Source organism: Oncorhynchus keta, chromosome 1 (assembly GCF_023373465.1).
Source record: "Oncorhynchus keta strain PuntledgeMale-10-30-2019 chromosome 1, Oket_V2, whole genome shotgun sequence".
In the NCBI taxonomy this organism is placed as follows: domain Eukaryota; kingdom Metazoa; phylum Chordata; class Actinopteri; order Salmoniformes; family Salmonidae; genus Oncorhynchus; species Oncorhynchus keta.
The window spans coordinates 71,585,879-71,601,417 of record NC_068421.1 but is presented as its reverse complement, the minus strand read 5'-3'; the positions used below and the strand labels follow the sequence as shown (position 1 = coordinate 71,601,417).

The window sequence follows — 15,539 nt, the reverse complement described above, 5'->3', positions numbered from 1 at the left end:
GTGTGTCTATATTTCAAGGTGTTTTGTTTGTCTTGTTTGTCTTTAGTGTGTTGTTTCTTGGTGGATGACATTCATGTGACTGACCATGGCTATTTGTCTCCTTGTCTTCAGGCCCAACCCTGGTGATCACAGAGTATTGCTGCTTCGGTGACCTCCTCAACTTTCTGAGGAGGAAGAGGGAGACGTTCTTTTGTGACACGTTAGGGGAGGACTGCTACTACAGGAATGTCATGTTGCAGAGGGAGACAGCTACAGATGGGTCAGTGTGGACTCATTATGTTTACAAGGAGAGGGTGGTAGTTGGGTGGTATATACTGTAATTTTCACTGCACAGTTTATACTGTATATATGTACTGTTGCTTGTGTCATCTCACCTGCTCACAAAGGTAAATACCACTGCCGTTGTTCTCCCACCCATTGGAAAATTCCCCAATTTAACTAAGCATACAGTACTTTCATGGTCTATAAGGCAGGACACGTCTACACTAAACCGACTACTCTTTGCTGTTATTGAGAAAAATACTTACAGTAAATATAAATGTCTCTGGAGATTCATAAATTTTTATGTTGGGGAGTATTTCTTACCTAGTATATTGTAGTTATGTGTAGTATTTGATGGCGACTGAACTGACACCAGACTGCTTATTTCCTCCTTGCAGAGACAGCAGGAATGGCTACATGGATATGAGGCCTTCTGTCGCTGGTGTCCTGCCCAATGGCTTCTCCTCAGAGAAGAGAATCTCGATACGCAAACCAGGCAAGACACCCACTTTTATTTGAATTGATAATTATCACATATATCACTTGAGAAAGCTAATTTATACAGCCTGCAATGTGCAGTATCTCCCTCTATCCATAGTTAAGATTCCTTAATACACAATGTTGCTCCCTCTACGCACCTCTCAAATTATCTTGCTCTATCACTATGTTTCTCTCAGGTGGTTCCAGTAGTGAGCCTGATGTTGTGAGTGAGATGCTCCATGAGGACAGTCTCTCTCTGGACACTGAGGATCTGCTCAGCTTCTCCTATCAAGTGGCCAAAGGCATGGACTTCCTGGCTTCTAAAAATGTAAGCCCTTAATTTCCTCATAGAAGCTCTCCTCTCCTAATATAGCTCCTGAAAGCCCCCACCACTAGCTATACAGAACAACAGGTCTATTTTCACTCTGCAATTAAATCCAGCAAGTTAAATCCATGATGGTAGATAATGTCCAACCATTCTCTAAATATTTTCATTCTGTAAGTACTGTACATTCACGTAGACCGAGAAAAGCACTATTTCCACTGGTATTGTTTGTTCTATGTATCAGATTAAATTTAGACACACGCTAAGCCGTACACACACACACACACACACACACACACACACACACACACACACACACACACACACACACACACACACACACACACACACACACACACACACACACACACACACACACACACACACACACACACACACACATTAGTTCCGTCTTCTTAATTTCCAAACAATGCTAGGATCACATTTCCATAGCTGGTCAACAGGTCCAGAATGCATTTTGAGCATTCTGCTGAAAAATGTATAACCCATTGTGGCAAGCGGACACCAGACTACAGCCAGGCCCTGTATCAATCAGTGTGTGTGGAACAAATTCGGGGAAGAACATTTACTGTCACCATGTATTAGTAGTGTTTAAAACGTTTATGTTATCTTATTACATTACATAATGTTTTATTATGTGTGTGTGTGTGTTCAGTGCATCCACAGAGACCTGGCTGCCCGGAACATTCTGCTGACTCAGGGGCGAGTGGCAAAGATCTGTGACTTCGGCCTGGCCCGTGACATCACCACAGACTCCAACTATGTAGTCAAAGGCAATGTAAGTCTGGCCCATCGCTTACTACTGTTGAGCTCAATGTGATTTATAGACACAGCATGGATATTTTGCAGTGAAAACCATCAATGGAATAGTCAAGCACAGGCACAGCATTGATATAAAGCCTCTCAAAACCAGTGTCAGCCATGAGCCTGGGGGCATCAGGGGCTAGTACTGTATGTTCCAATTCCATGGCATGTGAAGTACCGTCTGTCTGTCTGTCTGTCTGTCTGTCTGTCTGTCTGTCTGTCTGTCTGTCTGTCTGTCTGTCTGTCTGTCTGTCTGTCTGTCTGTCTGTCTGTCTGTCTGTCTGTCTGTCTGTCTGCCTGCCTGCCTGCCTGCCTGCCTGCCTGCCTGCCTGCCTGCCTGCCTGCCTGCCTGCCTGCCTGCCTGCCTGCCTGCCTGCCTGCCTGCCTGCCTGCCTGCCTGCCTGTCTGCCTGTCTGTCTGTCTGTCTGTACACTGAGTGTACAAACATTAGGAACACCTGCTCTTTCCCTGACATAGACTGACCAGATGAATTCAGGGCCAGCATCCCTGTGGAATGCTTTAGATATTAGGAAGGTGTTCCTAAAGTTTTTTTTACACTCAGTGTGTATCTGATGGATCTAACATTGTAATGTGCACTCTGACAGGTGTAATTATGAATTCCTTTAAATGTCACTGAATTATTTCAATTAAGCACAACATTAAGCACCTTAGGGGAGTTTTAACCTCCTCTTGAAACTAAGGAAATACAGTACCTCTCCTCTCATACAAGAACAAGCAATTTTGAACATTTCTGATCCAAAATTCAAGATGAATCAAAAGCATCTGCATTCATTATTTGCTCTCTCTAATTCTACACTCTTCACTGCTGTAGACAGCTGAAGCAATAGAGATGATGGATTACTTCAAAGATGTCAAGAGATTTGCTTTGATGCATTTTATGAATACATGAAGTGCATCTGACATATTAGACTGGCTGTGACGGTTTGTGTTCCATGCAGGCCCGCCTCCCAGTCAAGTGGATGTCTCCAGAGAGCATCTTTGAATGTGTGTACACATTTGAGAGTGACGTATGGTCCTATGGCATCTTGCTCTGGGAAATCTTCTCACTCGGTACGTACGTCCACGTTACCCTCTGTGTGTGTGTCTGTGTGTGTGTGTGTGTGTGTGTGTCCGTGTGTGCGAGTACCTGTCCATGTGTGTGTTTTCATTATCTTATTTTCTTCATGGCCTACAGGAAGCAGTCCATATCCTGGGATGCTTGTGGACTCAAAGTTCTACAAAATGATTAAGGAAGGATATAGAATGGATGCACCAGAGTTTGCACCGAGTGAAATGTGAGTGCATGTGTCTAAGTATCTTGAGAAAGACGGTGTGTGCGTGGGGGTACTATACAGGGGTGTGAATATGTGGGATTTAAGCAGATTGCATATTTAATGCATTTCACCATAAACTTCACCATGAAAGCTAAATTATTATTTAGTTTGTTATTATACGTTAGCTCCATTTTCAGAAGAATAGACTTAGAGAAAAGCATGTAAAGTGTCACTTTGTAAGAGAAGGGGGAGAGACAAGATGGGTAACAGGTGTATGTGCTTGGTGCCATGCCTGTGCTAAATATGTGTGTTGCGGTTTCAGGTATGAGATAATGAGGTCGTGCTGGGACTCGAACCCCTTTAAGAGACACTCCTTCAGCAAGGTGGTGGAGAGAATTGAACAACAGCTGTCAGACACCACAAAACACGTAGGTCACAGATCTCTTCTAACCTGCTTGTTTACACATGTTGACAGACCATGGATTTAAGGTATTCACAAGAGTTTACCAGCAGTAAAATCCATATTCCTGAGATTTTTTTAAGTGCCAAAAGGTCCCACCTTGAGATTGTGCTGTATTCAATAGTAGCAAACAATGCCTTGCAAAATTATTCAGCCCCCCTTGGCGTTTTTCCTATTTTGTTGCATTACAACCTGTAATTTAAATAGATTTTTATTTGTATTTCATGCAAAATAGTCCAAATTGGTGAAATGAAATGAAAAAAATAACGCGTTTCAAAAATGTCCTTTAAAAAAAAACTGAAGTGGTGTGTGCATATGTCACCCCCTTTGGTAGGAAGCCCCCTAAATAAGATCTGGCACAACCAATTACCTTCCGAAGTTACATAATTAGTTAGATTGCACACAGGTGGACTTTATTTAAGTGTCACATGTTCTTAATATACACCTGTTCTGAAAGGCCCCAGAGACTGCAACACCACTAAGCAAGGGGTACCACCAAGCAAGAGGTATTATGAAGGAGCTCTCCAAACAGGTCAGGGACAAAGTTGTGGGGAAGTACAGATCAGGGTTGGTTATAAAAACATATCTGAAACTTTGAACGCCCCACGGAGCACCATTTAATCCATTATTAAAAAATGGAAAGAAAATGGCACCACAACAAACCTGCCAAGAGAGCACCACCCACCAAAACTCATGGACCAGGCAAGGAGGGCATTAATCAGAGAGGAAACAAAGAGACCAAAGATAACCCTGAAGGAGCTGCAAAGCTCCACAGCAGAGATTGGAGTATCTGTCCATAGGACCACTTTAAGCCATACACTCTACAGACCTGGGCTTTAAGGAAGAGTGGCAAGAAAAAAATAAGCAAACGTGTTTGGTGTTCACCAAAAGTTGTGGGAGACTCCCCAAACATACGGAAGAAGGTACTCTGGTCAGACGAGACTAAAATATTGCTTTTTGGCCATCAAGGAAAATGCTATGTCTGGCGCAAACCTAACACCTCCCATCACCCCGAGAACACCATCCCCACAGTGAAGCATGGTGGTGGCAGCATCATGCTGTCAGGATGTTTTTCATCGGCAGGGACTGGGAAACTGGTCAGAATTGAAGGAATGATGAATGGCGCTAAGTACAGGGAAATTATTGAGGAAAACCTGTTTCAGTCTTACAGAGATGTGAGACTGGGACGGAGGATCAACTTCCAGCAAGACAATGACCCTAATTATACTGCTAAAGCAACACTTGAGTGGTTTAAGGGGAAACATTTAAATGTCAAAGCCCAGACCTCAATCCAATTGAGAATTTGTGGTATGACTTAAAGATTGCTGTACATTAGCGGAACCATTACAACTTGAAGGAGCTGGAGCAGTTTTGCCTTGAAGAATGGGCAAAACTCCCAGTGGCTAGATGTACCAAGCTTAGAGAGACATACCCCAAGAGAATTGCAGCTGTAATTGCTGCAAAAGGTGGCTCTACAAAGTATTGACTTGCTCAAGTTTTCTGTTTTTTTTGTCTTTATTTCTTGTTTCACAATCAAACATATTTAGCATCTTCAAAGTGGTAGGTAGGCATGTTTTGTTAATCAAATGATACAAACCTTCCACAAATCTATTTGAATTCCAAGTTGTAAGGCAACAGAATAGGAAAAATGCCAAGGGGGTGAATACCTTCGCAAGCCACTGTACTAAAATTCAATAAAATATTACCTGCCTTCATGTTTTAGTAACGTCCCACTGGGCACACACTGGTTGAATAATTTCCACATAATTTCAATTATGTATTGTAGTAGTGTATTAATTTTATATGATGTACTGCTTTATATTTGTTTGATATGTAATGTAAGTGCGTTAATGTATTTTGACCCCAGGAAGAGTAGCTGCTGCCTAGGCAGTAGCTAATGGGGATTCCTAATAAATACAAATGTAATACAATGATATTACGTGGAACCGAGTTGATGTCTGTTCCCAGTGGCGTTAGCCTACTGCCCTAGCCTTTTGTAAGGCCACTCAGTGGTTGAAGAATGGGAGTCCTCTGACATTTGAAACCTGACAGAAGTGCTTTTAAAGTACCACCTAACAATCAAAGAGTCCCATCTGCTGAACACTGCTGACCAATCATCTGTTAAGGCGTTCCAGCATGTGTCACAGACTGTTAGGACTGATCTAGTTGTTTTGACAGAGTTAATTAATTACCACAGGGCCACACTGTAAACCACTATGTGTTGTCATTACTCAAAACTTTTGATGAAACCTGTTGCACTTAATGTTGAAGTCGGAAGTTTACATACACCTTAGCCAAGTACATTTATACTCAGTTTTTCCCAATTCCTGACATTTAATCCCAGTAAAAAATCCCTGTTTTAGGTCAGTTAGGATCCCCACTTTATTTTAAGAATGTGGAATGTCAGAAGAATAGTAGAGAGAATGATTTATCTCAGCTTTAATTTCTTTCCTTCATCACATTCTCAGTGGGTCAGAAGTTTACATACACTCAATTAATATTTGGAGCATTGCCTTAAAATGGTTTAACTTGGGTCAAACGTTTCACACACGCTTTTTCAGTTCTGACCACAAACTTTCTATAGGATTGAGGTCAGTACCTTGTGATGGCCACTCCAACACTTTGTTGTCATTAAGCCATTTTGCAACAACTTTGGAAGTATGCTTGGGGTCATTGTCCATTTGGAAGACCCATTTGCGACCAAGCTTGAACTTCCTGACTGATGTCTTGAGGTGTTGTTTTAATATATCCACATAATTTTCCATCCTCGTGATGCCATCTATTTTGTCATGATGCCATCTATTTTGTGAAGTGCACCAGTCCCTCCTGCAGCAAAGCACCCCCACAACATGATGCTGCCACCCCCGTGCCTTCCCCTTTTTCCTTCAAACATAACGATGGTCATTATGGCCAAACAGTTCTATATTTGTTTCATCAGACCAGAGGACATGGAGAGGACCAAAAAGTACGATCTTTGTCCCCATGTGCAGTTGCAAACTGTAGGCTGGCTTTTTTATGGTTGTTTTTGAGCAGTGGCTTCTTCCTTGCTGAGCGGCCTTTCAGATTATGTCGATATAGGACTCATATAGATCATTTTGTACCTGTTTCCTCCAGCATCTTCACAAGGTCCTTTGCTGTTGTTGTTCTGGGATTGATTTGCACTTTTCACACCAAAGTACTTTCATCTCTAGGAGACAGAGCGCGTCTCCTTCCTGAGCGGTATTACGGCTGCGTGGTCCCATGGTGTTTATACTTGCGTACTATTATTTGTACAGATGTGCGTGGTACCTTCAGGCGTTTGGAAATTGCTCCCAAGGATGGACCAGACTTGTGGAGGTCTACAATTTGTTTTCTGAAGTCTTGGCTGATTTCTTTTGATTTTTCCATGATGTCAAGCAAAGGGCCACTAAGTTTGAAGGTAGGCCTTGAAATACATCCACAGGTACACCTCCAATTGACTCAAAATTATGTCAATTAACCTATCAGAAGCGTCTAAAGCCATGACATCATTTTCTGGAATTTTCCAAGCTGTTTAAAGGCACAGTCAACTTGGTGTGATACAGTGAATTATAAGTGAAATAATCTGTCTGTAAACAATTGTTGGATTAATGACTTGTGTCATGCACAAAGTAGATGTCCAAAACTATAGTTTGTTATCAAGACATTTGTGGAGTTGTTGAAAAACAATTTTTAATGACTCCAATTTAAGTGCATATAAACTTCCGACTTCAACTGTACTTTAGTGTTTTTGTAGTCATTACTCAAACTGATGGAGTCACTGTGACCGTGTAGGGGTTGAGTTGTATCGGCTTTAAATTTTGAGGAATGGCCCCACTAAACCACACCTCCAATATAATTTCCTTGTGTGCCTTATCTTTTTGAGTGAATTGTAGAATTACCTCACATGACTGTAATTGTTAGTGACAGAGACCCATGGTTGTTGAATTCATTTATTTTCAGTCCTGCGGCCTTCACCAAGTAAGTTCCTAGGCTAATATTATCATTATAATTCAACCGTTTATGATAATACATTGCATATTTCACAAGGCCTTATTTTGAGGCCTAGCTTTTAAAAAAAATATATATTTCACCTTTATTTAACCAGGTAGGCTAGTTGAGAACAAGTTCTCATTTACAACTGCGACCTGGCCAAGATAAAGCATAGCAGTGTGAACAGACAACAACACAGAGTTACACATGGAGTAAACAATAAACAAGTCAATAACACAGTAGGAAAAAAGTCTATATACATTGTATGCAAAAGGCATGAGGAGGTAGGCGAATAATTACAATTTAGCAGATTAACACTGGAGTGATAAATGGTCAGATGGTCATGTGCAGGTAGAGATACTGATGTGCAAAAGTGCAGAAAAGTAAGTAAATAAATAAAAACAGTATGGGGATGAGGTAGGTAAATTGGGTGGGCTATTTACCGATGGACTATGTACAGCTGCAGTGATCGGTTAGCTGCTCAGATAGCAGATGTTTAAAGTTGGTGAGGGAGATAAAAGTCTCCAAATTCAGCGATTTTTGCAATTCTTTCCAGTCACAGGCAGCAGAGAACTGGAAGGAAAGGCGGCCAAATGAGGTGTTGGCTTTAGGGATGATCAGTGAGATACACCTGTTGGAGCGCGTGCTACGGGTGGGTGTTGCTATCGTGACCAGTGAACTGAGATAAGGCGGAGCTTTACCTAGCATGGACTTGTAGATGACCTGGAGCCAGTGGGTCTGGCGACGAATATGTAGCGAAGGCCAGCCGACTAGAGCATACAGGTCGCAGTGGTGGGTGGTATAAGGTGCTTTAGTACCAAAACGGATGGCACTGTGATAAACTGCATCCAGTTTGCTGAGTAGAGTATTGGAAGCTATTTTGTAGATGACATCGCCGAAGTCGAGGATCGATAGGATAGTCAGTTTTACTAGGGTAAGTTAGGCAGCGTGAGTGAAGGAGGCTTTGTTGCAAAATAGAAAGCCGACTCTAGATTTGATTTTAGATTGGAGATGTTTGATATGAGTCGGGAAGGAGAGTTTACAGTCTAGCCAGACACCTAGGTACTTATAGATGTCCACCATCCAGGGTGGTGATGCTAGTCGGGCGTGCAGATGCAGGTAGAAAACGGTTGAAAAGCATGCATTTGGTTTTACTAGCGTTTAAGAGCAGTTGGAAGCCATGGAAGGAGTGTTGTATGGCATTGAAGCTCGTTTGGAGGTTAGATAGCACAGTGTCCAAGGAAGGGCCAGAAGTATACAGAATTGTGTCGTCTGCGTAGAGGTGGATCAGGGAATTCAACTTACTACAAGTATTTAAGTAAAACATGCCTGTGGGTTTACAGTCCACACAGTCCAAACAGAGTACAAAGAACATGCCTGTGGGTTTCCCCACCCGAACTACCAAGGGCCACATGTTTAGGCTACCATCAGACTAGCAGTTAACACACAGAAATGTGTCAACCCTCAATTAACACACACATAATCACCTCTTTCATTGTGTCATGATGACCTCTCTTCATGAAATCAGCTCACCTCTCACTTCTGAAACATGCCAGCGATTTAGCTAACACAGAGCAGGCCTTCTCTTCTCACGCCTTCCCCTTCACACCTTCAGACCAGAATGCTACACAGTCACCTTCTTTATTTAACCACGCTACATGTTTCTCACTCAGTAAGCAGAACTGCAATGAAAACACCCCTCCAGTATGAACTCTCTCTGTTCCTCTCCGTGTCTCCCTCTCTCTGTCTAGATCTATCTGAACTTCAGCTCCAGGTTTCCGGTTACAATGGGACAACAGGTTACCAGCGTGGACCAGGGGGCGCAGAATGCCAACATCCTTTGCCTCAACTCTGTGGGCAACAGCAACGCCTCCACTCAGCCCCTATTGGCCAGCGCCAGCGATGACATCTTTCTGGGGGAGATGGCCACTGGGCTCAGGGTCCACCAGGTGTAAGGCCCCACCCACGATGGATGCCCCATAAAGTGCCTGTTCAGTGCCATCCCGAACACCCCACCACACCCTATTCCAATCATATATTGTGTCTAGCTATTAACCACCCCCTCCCAACCTTATGCCTAGCTGTTAGCCTCCCCCTTCAGACCGAGGTTTTAAAGAAGGATCCTCTCGAAACCTCTGCTTCTGGCCGCCTTATGGGTTACCATTCCTAGATCATTACTGCATATAAATGTTGATGTGCTGTTTGAAATGGACACTATAGTTTATAGCTCCATAGTAGTTCTATTTTATAAGGACTTTCCTCAATGTTGCTGTTACTGTATCTTGTATGTTTCATACAATGTTTTTGTTTTTCACATTTCCGTTATCAATGTATTAAACTGAATTACTATGTTGTTTTAAATATTTTTTTTTTCTTAAACTAAATAATGTAGCATTTATAATGGTTAAAATACAACTATCGTTGGAGGTGAAAGTACTTGAAATGTAACATCTTTCCAGATGTAGGCATCATGTAATGAAGCTTTCAGTTGACCTTTTTTTTTTTCCTGTTGCATCTTTTAAAAAATGAATGTTAGTATTATTCCACAAGTTCATTGTTGGTGATTATGTGAAGGAGAGACATTTCTAGGGCCAATGGCTGAAATTATATTCAGGAGGTTGAGTCTCGAAACCTCTCAATCTAATGAACCGATAAGCATGGTACTATGACTGTTTATATGTGTATATATTGACCTTGTGTATGGCTAGTAATAAGCGTATGGTGTGAGAGGTAGCATTAGCTTAGATTCAGCAAAGGTTGCTTGCTGGAGAATCCTTGTAAATATGTAAATATGTTGCTTGTGTCGGCACCTCTTCTGTCTTTTACAGTATGTGACCCTTGTTTACATTTGTCATCAGACAGGTACTGCCATATCACTATGGGGTTTCTTTAGTATAAAAACCAAAGATGGGTAAGGTTGAAACAGTGTGTGGTTAGGATGAGCATACTGTGTAAGGGAAAAGGTGATTAGCCAGTGGATGCTTTCTACTCTTAAAGATTGTTAAAGAAGGCTTTCTGTTTTGAGACAAAAAGCCAATGATGCTCGTTTCAAATGCCAATGTGAAGCTTGCAGAACAAACCAATAACTGTTCGGAGAAAAAGCCAATGGAAGGAATTCTGCTCAGATGAATAGCCAATTTGGTGTTAGATGTTAGAGCTGTCTAATCAAACAAGGTTGTGACATGTCTTATAGCTCAATGCAGTACCCTCAGTGCTCCCATCCATCAGTAGCTGATTTCTCAGCCTTCCCTCCGCTCTTTATGTCCAGCTGCTTCCTCTGACGGAAGTGTCATTTCCACCATCTCTCAGCCAGAGCTCGGTATCACTTCAGACTCCCATCACTAGGACTTCCCTCTTCCCACACTGAGATATTGTTGTGAAGAGCACCTGGAAATGCACAGACGGAAAGTGTGTGCGTCCGTGTGTCTGTGTGTAGGTGCCACAGTATGAAATGTATGACATTTACCCAACTCGCTTTTCAACCCTGTCTCCTTCTCAAAGCTGGCTCTTTGTAAATATGTGTGTGAATACAATGTAATGTGGATGCTGTCTTAATGTTTTATTTTCTATTGATATGGTATATTTAATGCACACCTCTGATACTCTGTAATATAAAACATTTCCTACCACAAATAGATACACAGATACACCCATTAAATATATACTGTACATCTTCTTCTTCTTTGGAGGTAAGCTGCTTGTTTTTCTGTTTTCTTGTAACAACTGTAGATGTCTTTGTTTGGATATTGCTGTAGATTCGTTGTGTAGTGACATTTTCCCCTTGGCTAACCATCGCATGGTCTTCTACAAGCAAGTCTAAACATTTGTTCTTTATTTTCAAATGTTTTTGTACAGCTTTGCCTTGAAAATCTAGTTTGTTTTCAGCCCCAAACAGGAACGCAATAGCAAATATTGTTCTAATTTGACTAATTACAAGCAAGGGACGAGTAGAGCTGTAGGGCAATGACTCACATCAATGCAATGCTCATTCCCCATTCCCCCTTCTGTCACATGGAATTGGAGACCTCAAAATAGGTAATTACGCACTAATAACATAGTAGTTACATGTTTATCTGTCATTCATCACACTGTTAAAGAGAGCACAACCAAAATATTGTCTGATTATCCCTAACAACGTTACGCTGGAAAAGTTGATATAATATGATGCTTGTTTTCAAACTTTTAGGACATTTGTATATTTGTTGTGTATTTATTTTACAAGAGACAAAGTTGTTTGTTGTGCACATTTGCAATGTGTTGCTATCTCTTGTGTTACTGTAATATAAATAAAAGAAACCCTTAAATAGTTTTGTTAATCATGATTTGTATTAGTAATGGTCATATTGTCAGCCATCTGTGTCAAGCCTCTGAGCAGGTGATGCCTCGGGTCACTGTCAGTCTCCTCCCCATGGTAGTGTACTAGTCTACTAGTCATACTAGTCTACAGTCACTGACCGTATCTGTTTATAAAATCATGTTTCCTGCTCCAGAATTGTCAGGGTCTTTGGCTTGGGTCGAGCATGGGACATCTGGCTGAAGGGGAACGCTGCCAGGACAGTGGCTTGTCCAGCAGGCCAGGCCGGTGGACAGACAGACGGAGGGCCCTTGTGCGTGTCACTGTGTGGGCTGAGCCCATTGTTCTAGCATCTACAGTATCTGATAAGAGGGACAGGAAATCCCACCATTGAAGCAGAATGGTTGGTTGAATACGTTTGTGAGACAGAGTGGTCGCTTACAGTAAAGAACAGCTGAGAGAGGGAGAAGAATCTTTTCTGTAATATTTCATCATATTATTTGAAGATCATGGCGAGACTGAGACTGGACTTTTACAGCAAAAGCTACTTACACTTGTGCTACTGTACTGTTGGTCTAATATGAAATGTCCTGCAACAGGGTGATCAAATGAAGTTCTTACATCTGTATATGGCCCAGTTGAGATTTTCATGTGTTATTACTCTCCCAATACAGTCCGATTAGACGCAGTGTATTGAAACCTTTTTTTTTATTTCTCTATCCCTCTCCCATCTCACCCTATGTCTCTCAGTAAGGTTTGAATTCTGTCCAGGTCCTCATTCCAGCACATTAGTCTCATTTGTTTTCTAATAGCCTCTGGTAAAATTATACTTCTGGCCAAGATAGAAAAACAAACACCCAATTTTATCGTGGCAGTTGCTTTTTCTCTGGGATAATCTAGTTACAAGGGCCAAGTGCCAACACGATGCAATATGTAATTAATACTCATGATATGGTATGTGTGTGCATGTTTGCATTCGTGCGAGTGTGCGTGCATGTGTTCATGCTTACATGTGTGTATTTGTGTGTACTTCTTTAAAACAATCCCCTGAATGTTGTGTTTTGTCTGTAGATTTTTCTGTGAAAGTATGGGGCTTTAATTTATTTAGTATATACTGTATTTTAGTGTTCTGCTCCTTTAGTGAAAGCTCCAGTTGCTGAACCTGTGGTGTAGCCAAATTAAGTAGCAGGGTTGACTAATTCATCTTAAATGACCTCCCTTATCCTACCTAATTTGTACATGCTGTTTATAGCCTTGTTCTACTGTATTATTGATTGAATGTTTGTTTATTCCATGTGTAAATCTGTGTTGTATGTGTCGAACTACTTTGCTTAATCTTGGCCAGGTCGCAGTTGCAAATGAGAACTTGTTCTCAACTAGCCTACCTGGTTAAATAAAGGTGAAATAAAACATTTAAATATTAGCCATGAATCATCCCCTTGTGACAGGGGAAAGAAGGCTTGTTGATTGCAACAGGGAGTGGCAATGGAATACAAGCAAACATTTCTAGCCTCTTGTCACGACTTCTACCGAAGTCGTTGCCTCTCCTTGTTCGGGCGGTGCTCGGCGTTCGACGTCACCGGTCTTCTAGCCATCATTGATCCATTTTTCATTTTCCATTGGTTTTGTCTTGTCTTCCCACACACCTGTTTTAAATCCCATTCATTGCCTGTTGTGTATTTAACCCTCTGTTTCTGTCACGCCTTGGTCTTAGTGTTTTGTGTTTTTGTTGATTGTTTGGTCAGGCCAGGGTGTGACATGGGTTTGTTTTGTTGTATTTCGTATTGGGGTTTTGTGGTTATTGGGATTGCGGCTGAGTAGGGGTGTTGTATGGGCTTGGCTGCCTGAGGCGGTTCTCAATCAGAGTCAGGTGATTCTCATTCTCTCTGATTGGGAACCGTATTTAGGTAGCCTGGGTTTCACTTTGTATTTCGTGGGTGATTGTTCCTGTCTCTGTGTAGTGTTCACCAGATAGGCTGTAATAGGTTTCACGTTCCGTTTGTTGTTTTTGTATTTATTAGTTATTTCATGTATCGTTCCGTTTTTCTTCAATAAAGACATGAGTAACCACCACGCTGCATTTCGGTCCGACTCTCTTTCAACAAACGAAGAACGCCGTTACAGTTTCCCCTCATGTCTTTGTCAGAGATTGTTTTATTGTCAGTGTTGTTGCGATGGGTCCTCGTACCCATGTTTGTTCATGTCTGTACTTTTAGTGTTATGGAGCATGTGGACATGTATTAAAAGACTCCATTTACACTCCATTTTGACTCTTGCGCCTGACTTCCCTGCCACCTATACACACGGCGCTGACAGAATCTCTGACCAAAAAAATATGAAGTCAGCTGGAGAGGACACTACGCTCATGGAGGTGGAGGAATGTGTCTGGGAACAAGCGGAGGCGATTGACTGTTTGAGCACCGTAATGGATCGCATTGTCCAGAATATGGATCGCTGGGAGAGACAGGGAGTTTCTCCAACGCCACCACCACCACAACCGGAATCTCCCTTGAATGCTTTTTCCCCTCCGGAACCGAAAATCCATTTATCCCTACCCACAGGATACAACAGAGATACTGCCGGCGGCCAGGGTTTCCTCCTTAAGCTGAACTTGTATCTGGCCATGGTCTCCCCAGTATCATCTGACCATGAGAAGAGTTGCGACCTCGTCTCATGCCTCACCGGAAAAGCCCTGGAATGGGCCAGCGCTGTGTGTAGAGAGGAGGATACGGCATTGGACCATTTTGAGGAGTTCACCCGCCATTTCCGGATAGTATTCGACCATCCACCCGAAGGCAAAGCGGCGGGTGAGCTCCTCAAAATGGTCCAATGCCGTATCCTCCTCTCTACACACAGCGCTGGCCCATTCCAGGGCTTTTCCGGTGAGGCATGAGACGAGGTCGCAACTCTTCTCATGGTCAGATGATACTGGGGAGACCATGGCCAGATACAAGTTCAGCTTAAGGAGGAAAGGAGTGCACAGGAGTTTGCTTTGGAGTTTAGGACATTGGCTGCCGGCGCTGGATGGAGCGACAGGGCCCTGATCGACCATCACCGTTGTAGTCTACGCAAGGACGTCCGTCGGGAGCTGGCCTGTAGAGACACCACCCTCACCTTCGACCAGCTGGTGGACATGTCCATCAGGCTCGACAACATGCTGGCTACTCGTGGACGTCTAGATCGGGGTCTGGTTGTTCCATCCTCCCGCACCCTCTCTCCCGAACCTATGGAATTGGGAGGGATGGTGCGCAGGGAGACCGGAGGGGGTTCCCGCTCGAGCACCATTCATGGTCGCAGAGGGCACACTGCTGGTCGGTGCCGGGTTGGTTCCTCTGGGAATAGAGAAAGCAGCAGGGCACTCTGGCATCACCCTCCTCTGGTCATCCTGGAATAGGTCGGACGATGCGCTGTCTTGATGGGAGGTACTGGTGGCCCACTTTAGCTAAGGACGTGAGGATTTATGTTTCCTCCTGCTCAGTGTGTGCCCAGTGTAAGGTTCCTAGACACCTGCTCAGAGGTAAGCTACAACCTCTACCCGTTCGTCAACGGCCGTGGTCGCACCTTTCGGTGGATTTTTTTGACTGATCTTCCACCTTCACAGGGTTACACCTGTGGATCGTTTTTCGAAGT

The 15,539-nt window shown here is 42.8% G+C and overlaps 1 protein-coding gene across 3 annotated transcripts in view; it reads left to right on the top strand.

The window, feature by feature from the left end:
• The window catches only part of LOC118392541 (mast/stem cell growth factor receptor Kit-like), a 46,286-nt gene extending 32,304 nt beyond the window's left edge, over positions 1-13,982 (top strand). For all 3 annotated transcript variants that reach the window (XM_035784610.2, XM_035784602.2, XM_035784594.2), the window contains 8 exons: positions 112-259; positions 660-757; positions 939-1,069; positions 1,743-1,865; positions 2,851-2,962; positions 3,087-3,186; positions 3,488-3,593; positions 9,367-13,982. In XM_035784610.2, coding sequence (XP_035640503.1) covers positions 112-259; positions 660-757; positions 939-1,069; positions 1,743-1,865; positions 2,851-2,962; positions 3,087-3,186; positions 3,488-3,593; positions 9,367-9,570 — 1,022 coding nt within the window. In that variant the 3' untranslated portion in view covers positions 9,571-13,982. The remainder of the gene's footprint in view (positions 1-111; positions 260-659; positions 758-938; positions 1,070-1,742; positions 1,866-2,850; positions 2,963-3,086; positions 3,187-3,487; positions 3,594-9,366) is intronic.
• The last annotated feature ends 1,557 nt before the right edge of the window (positions 13,983-15,539 follow it).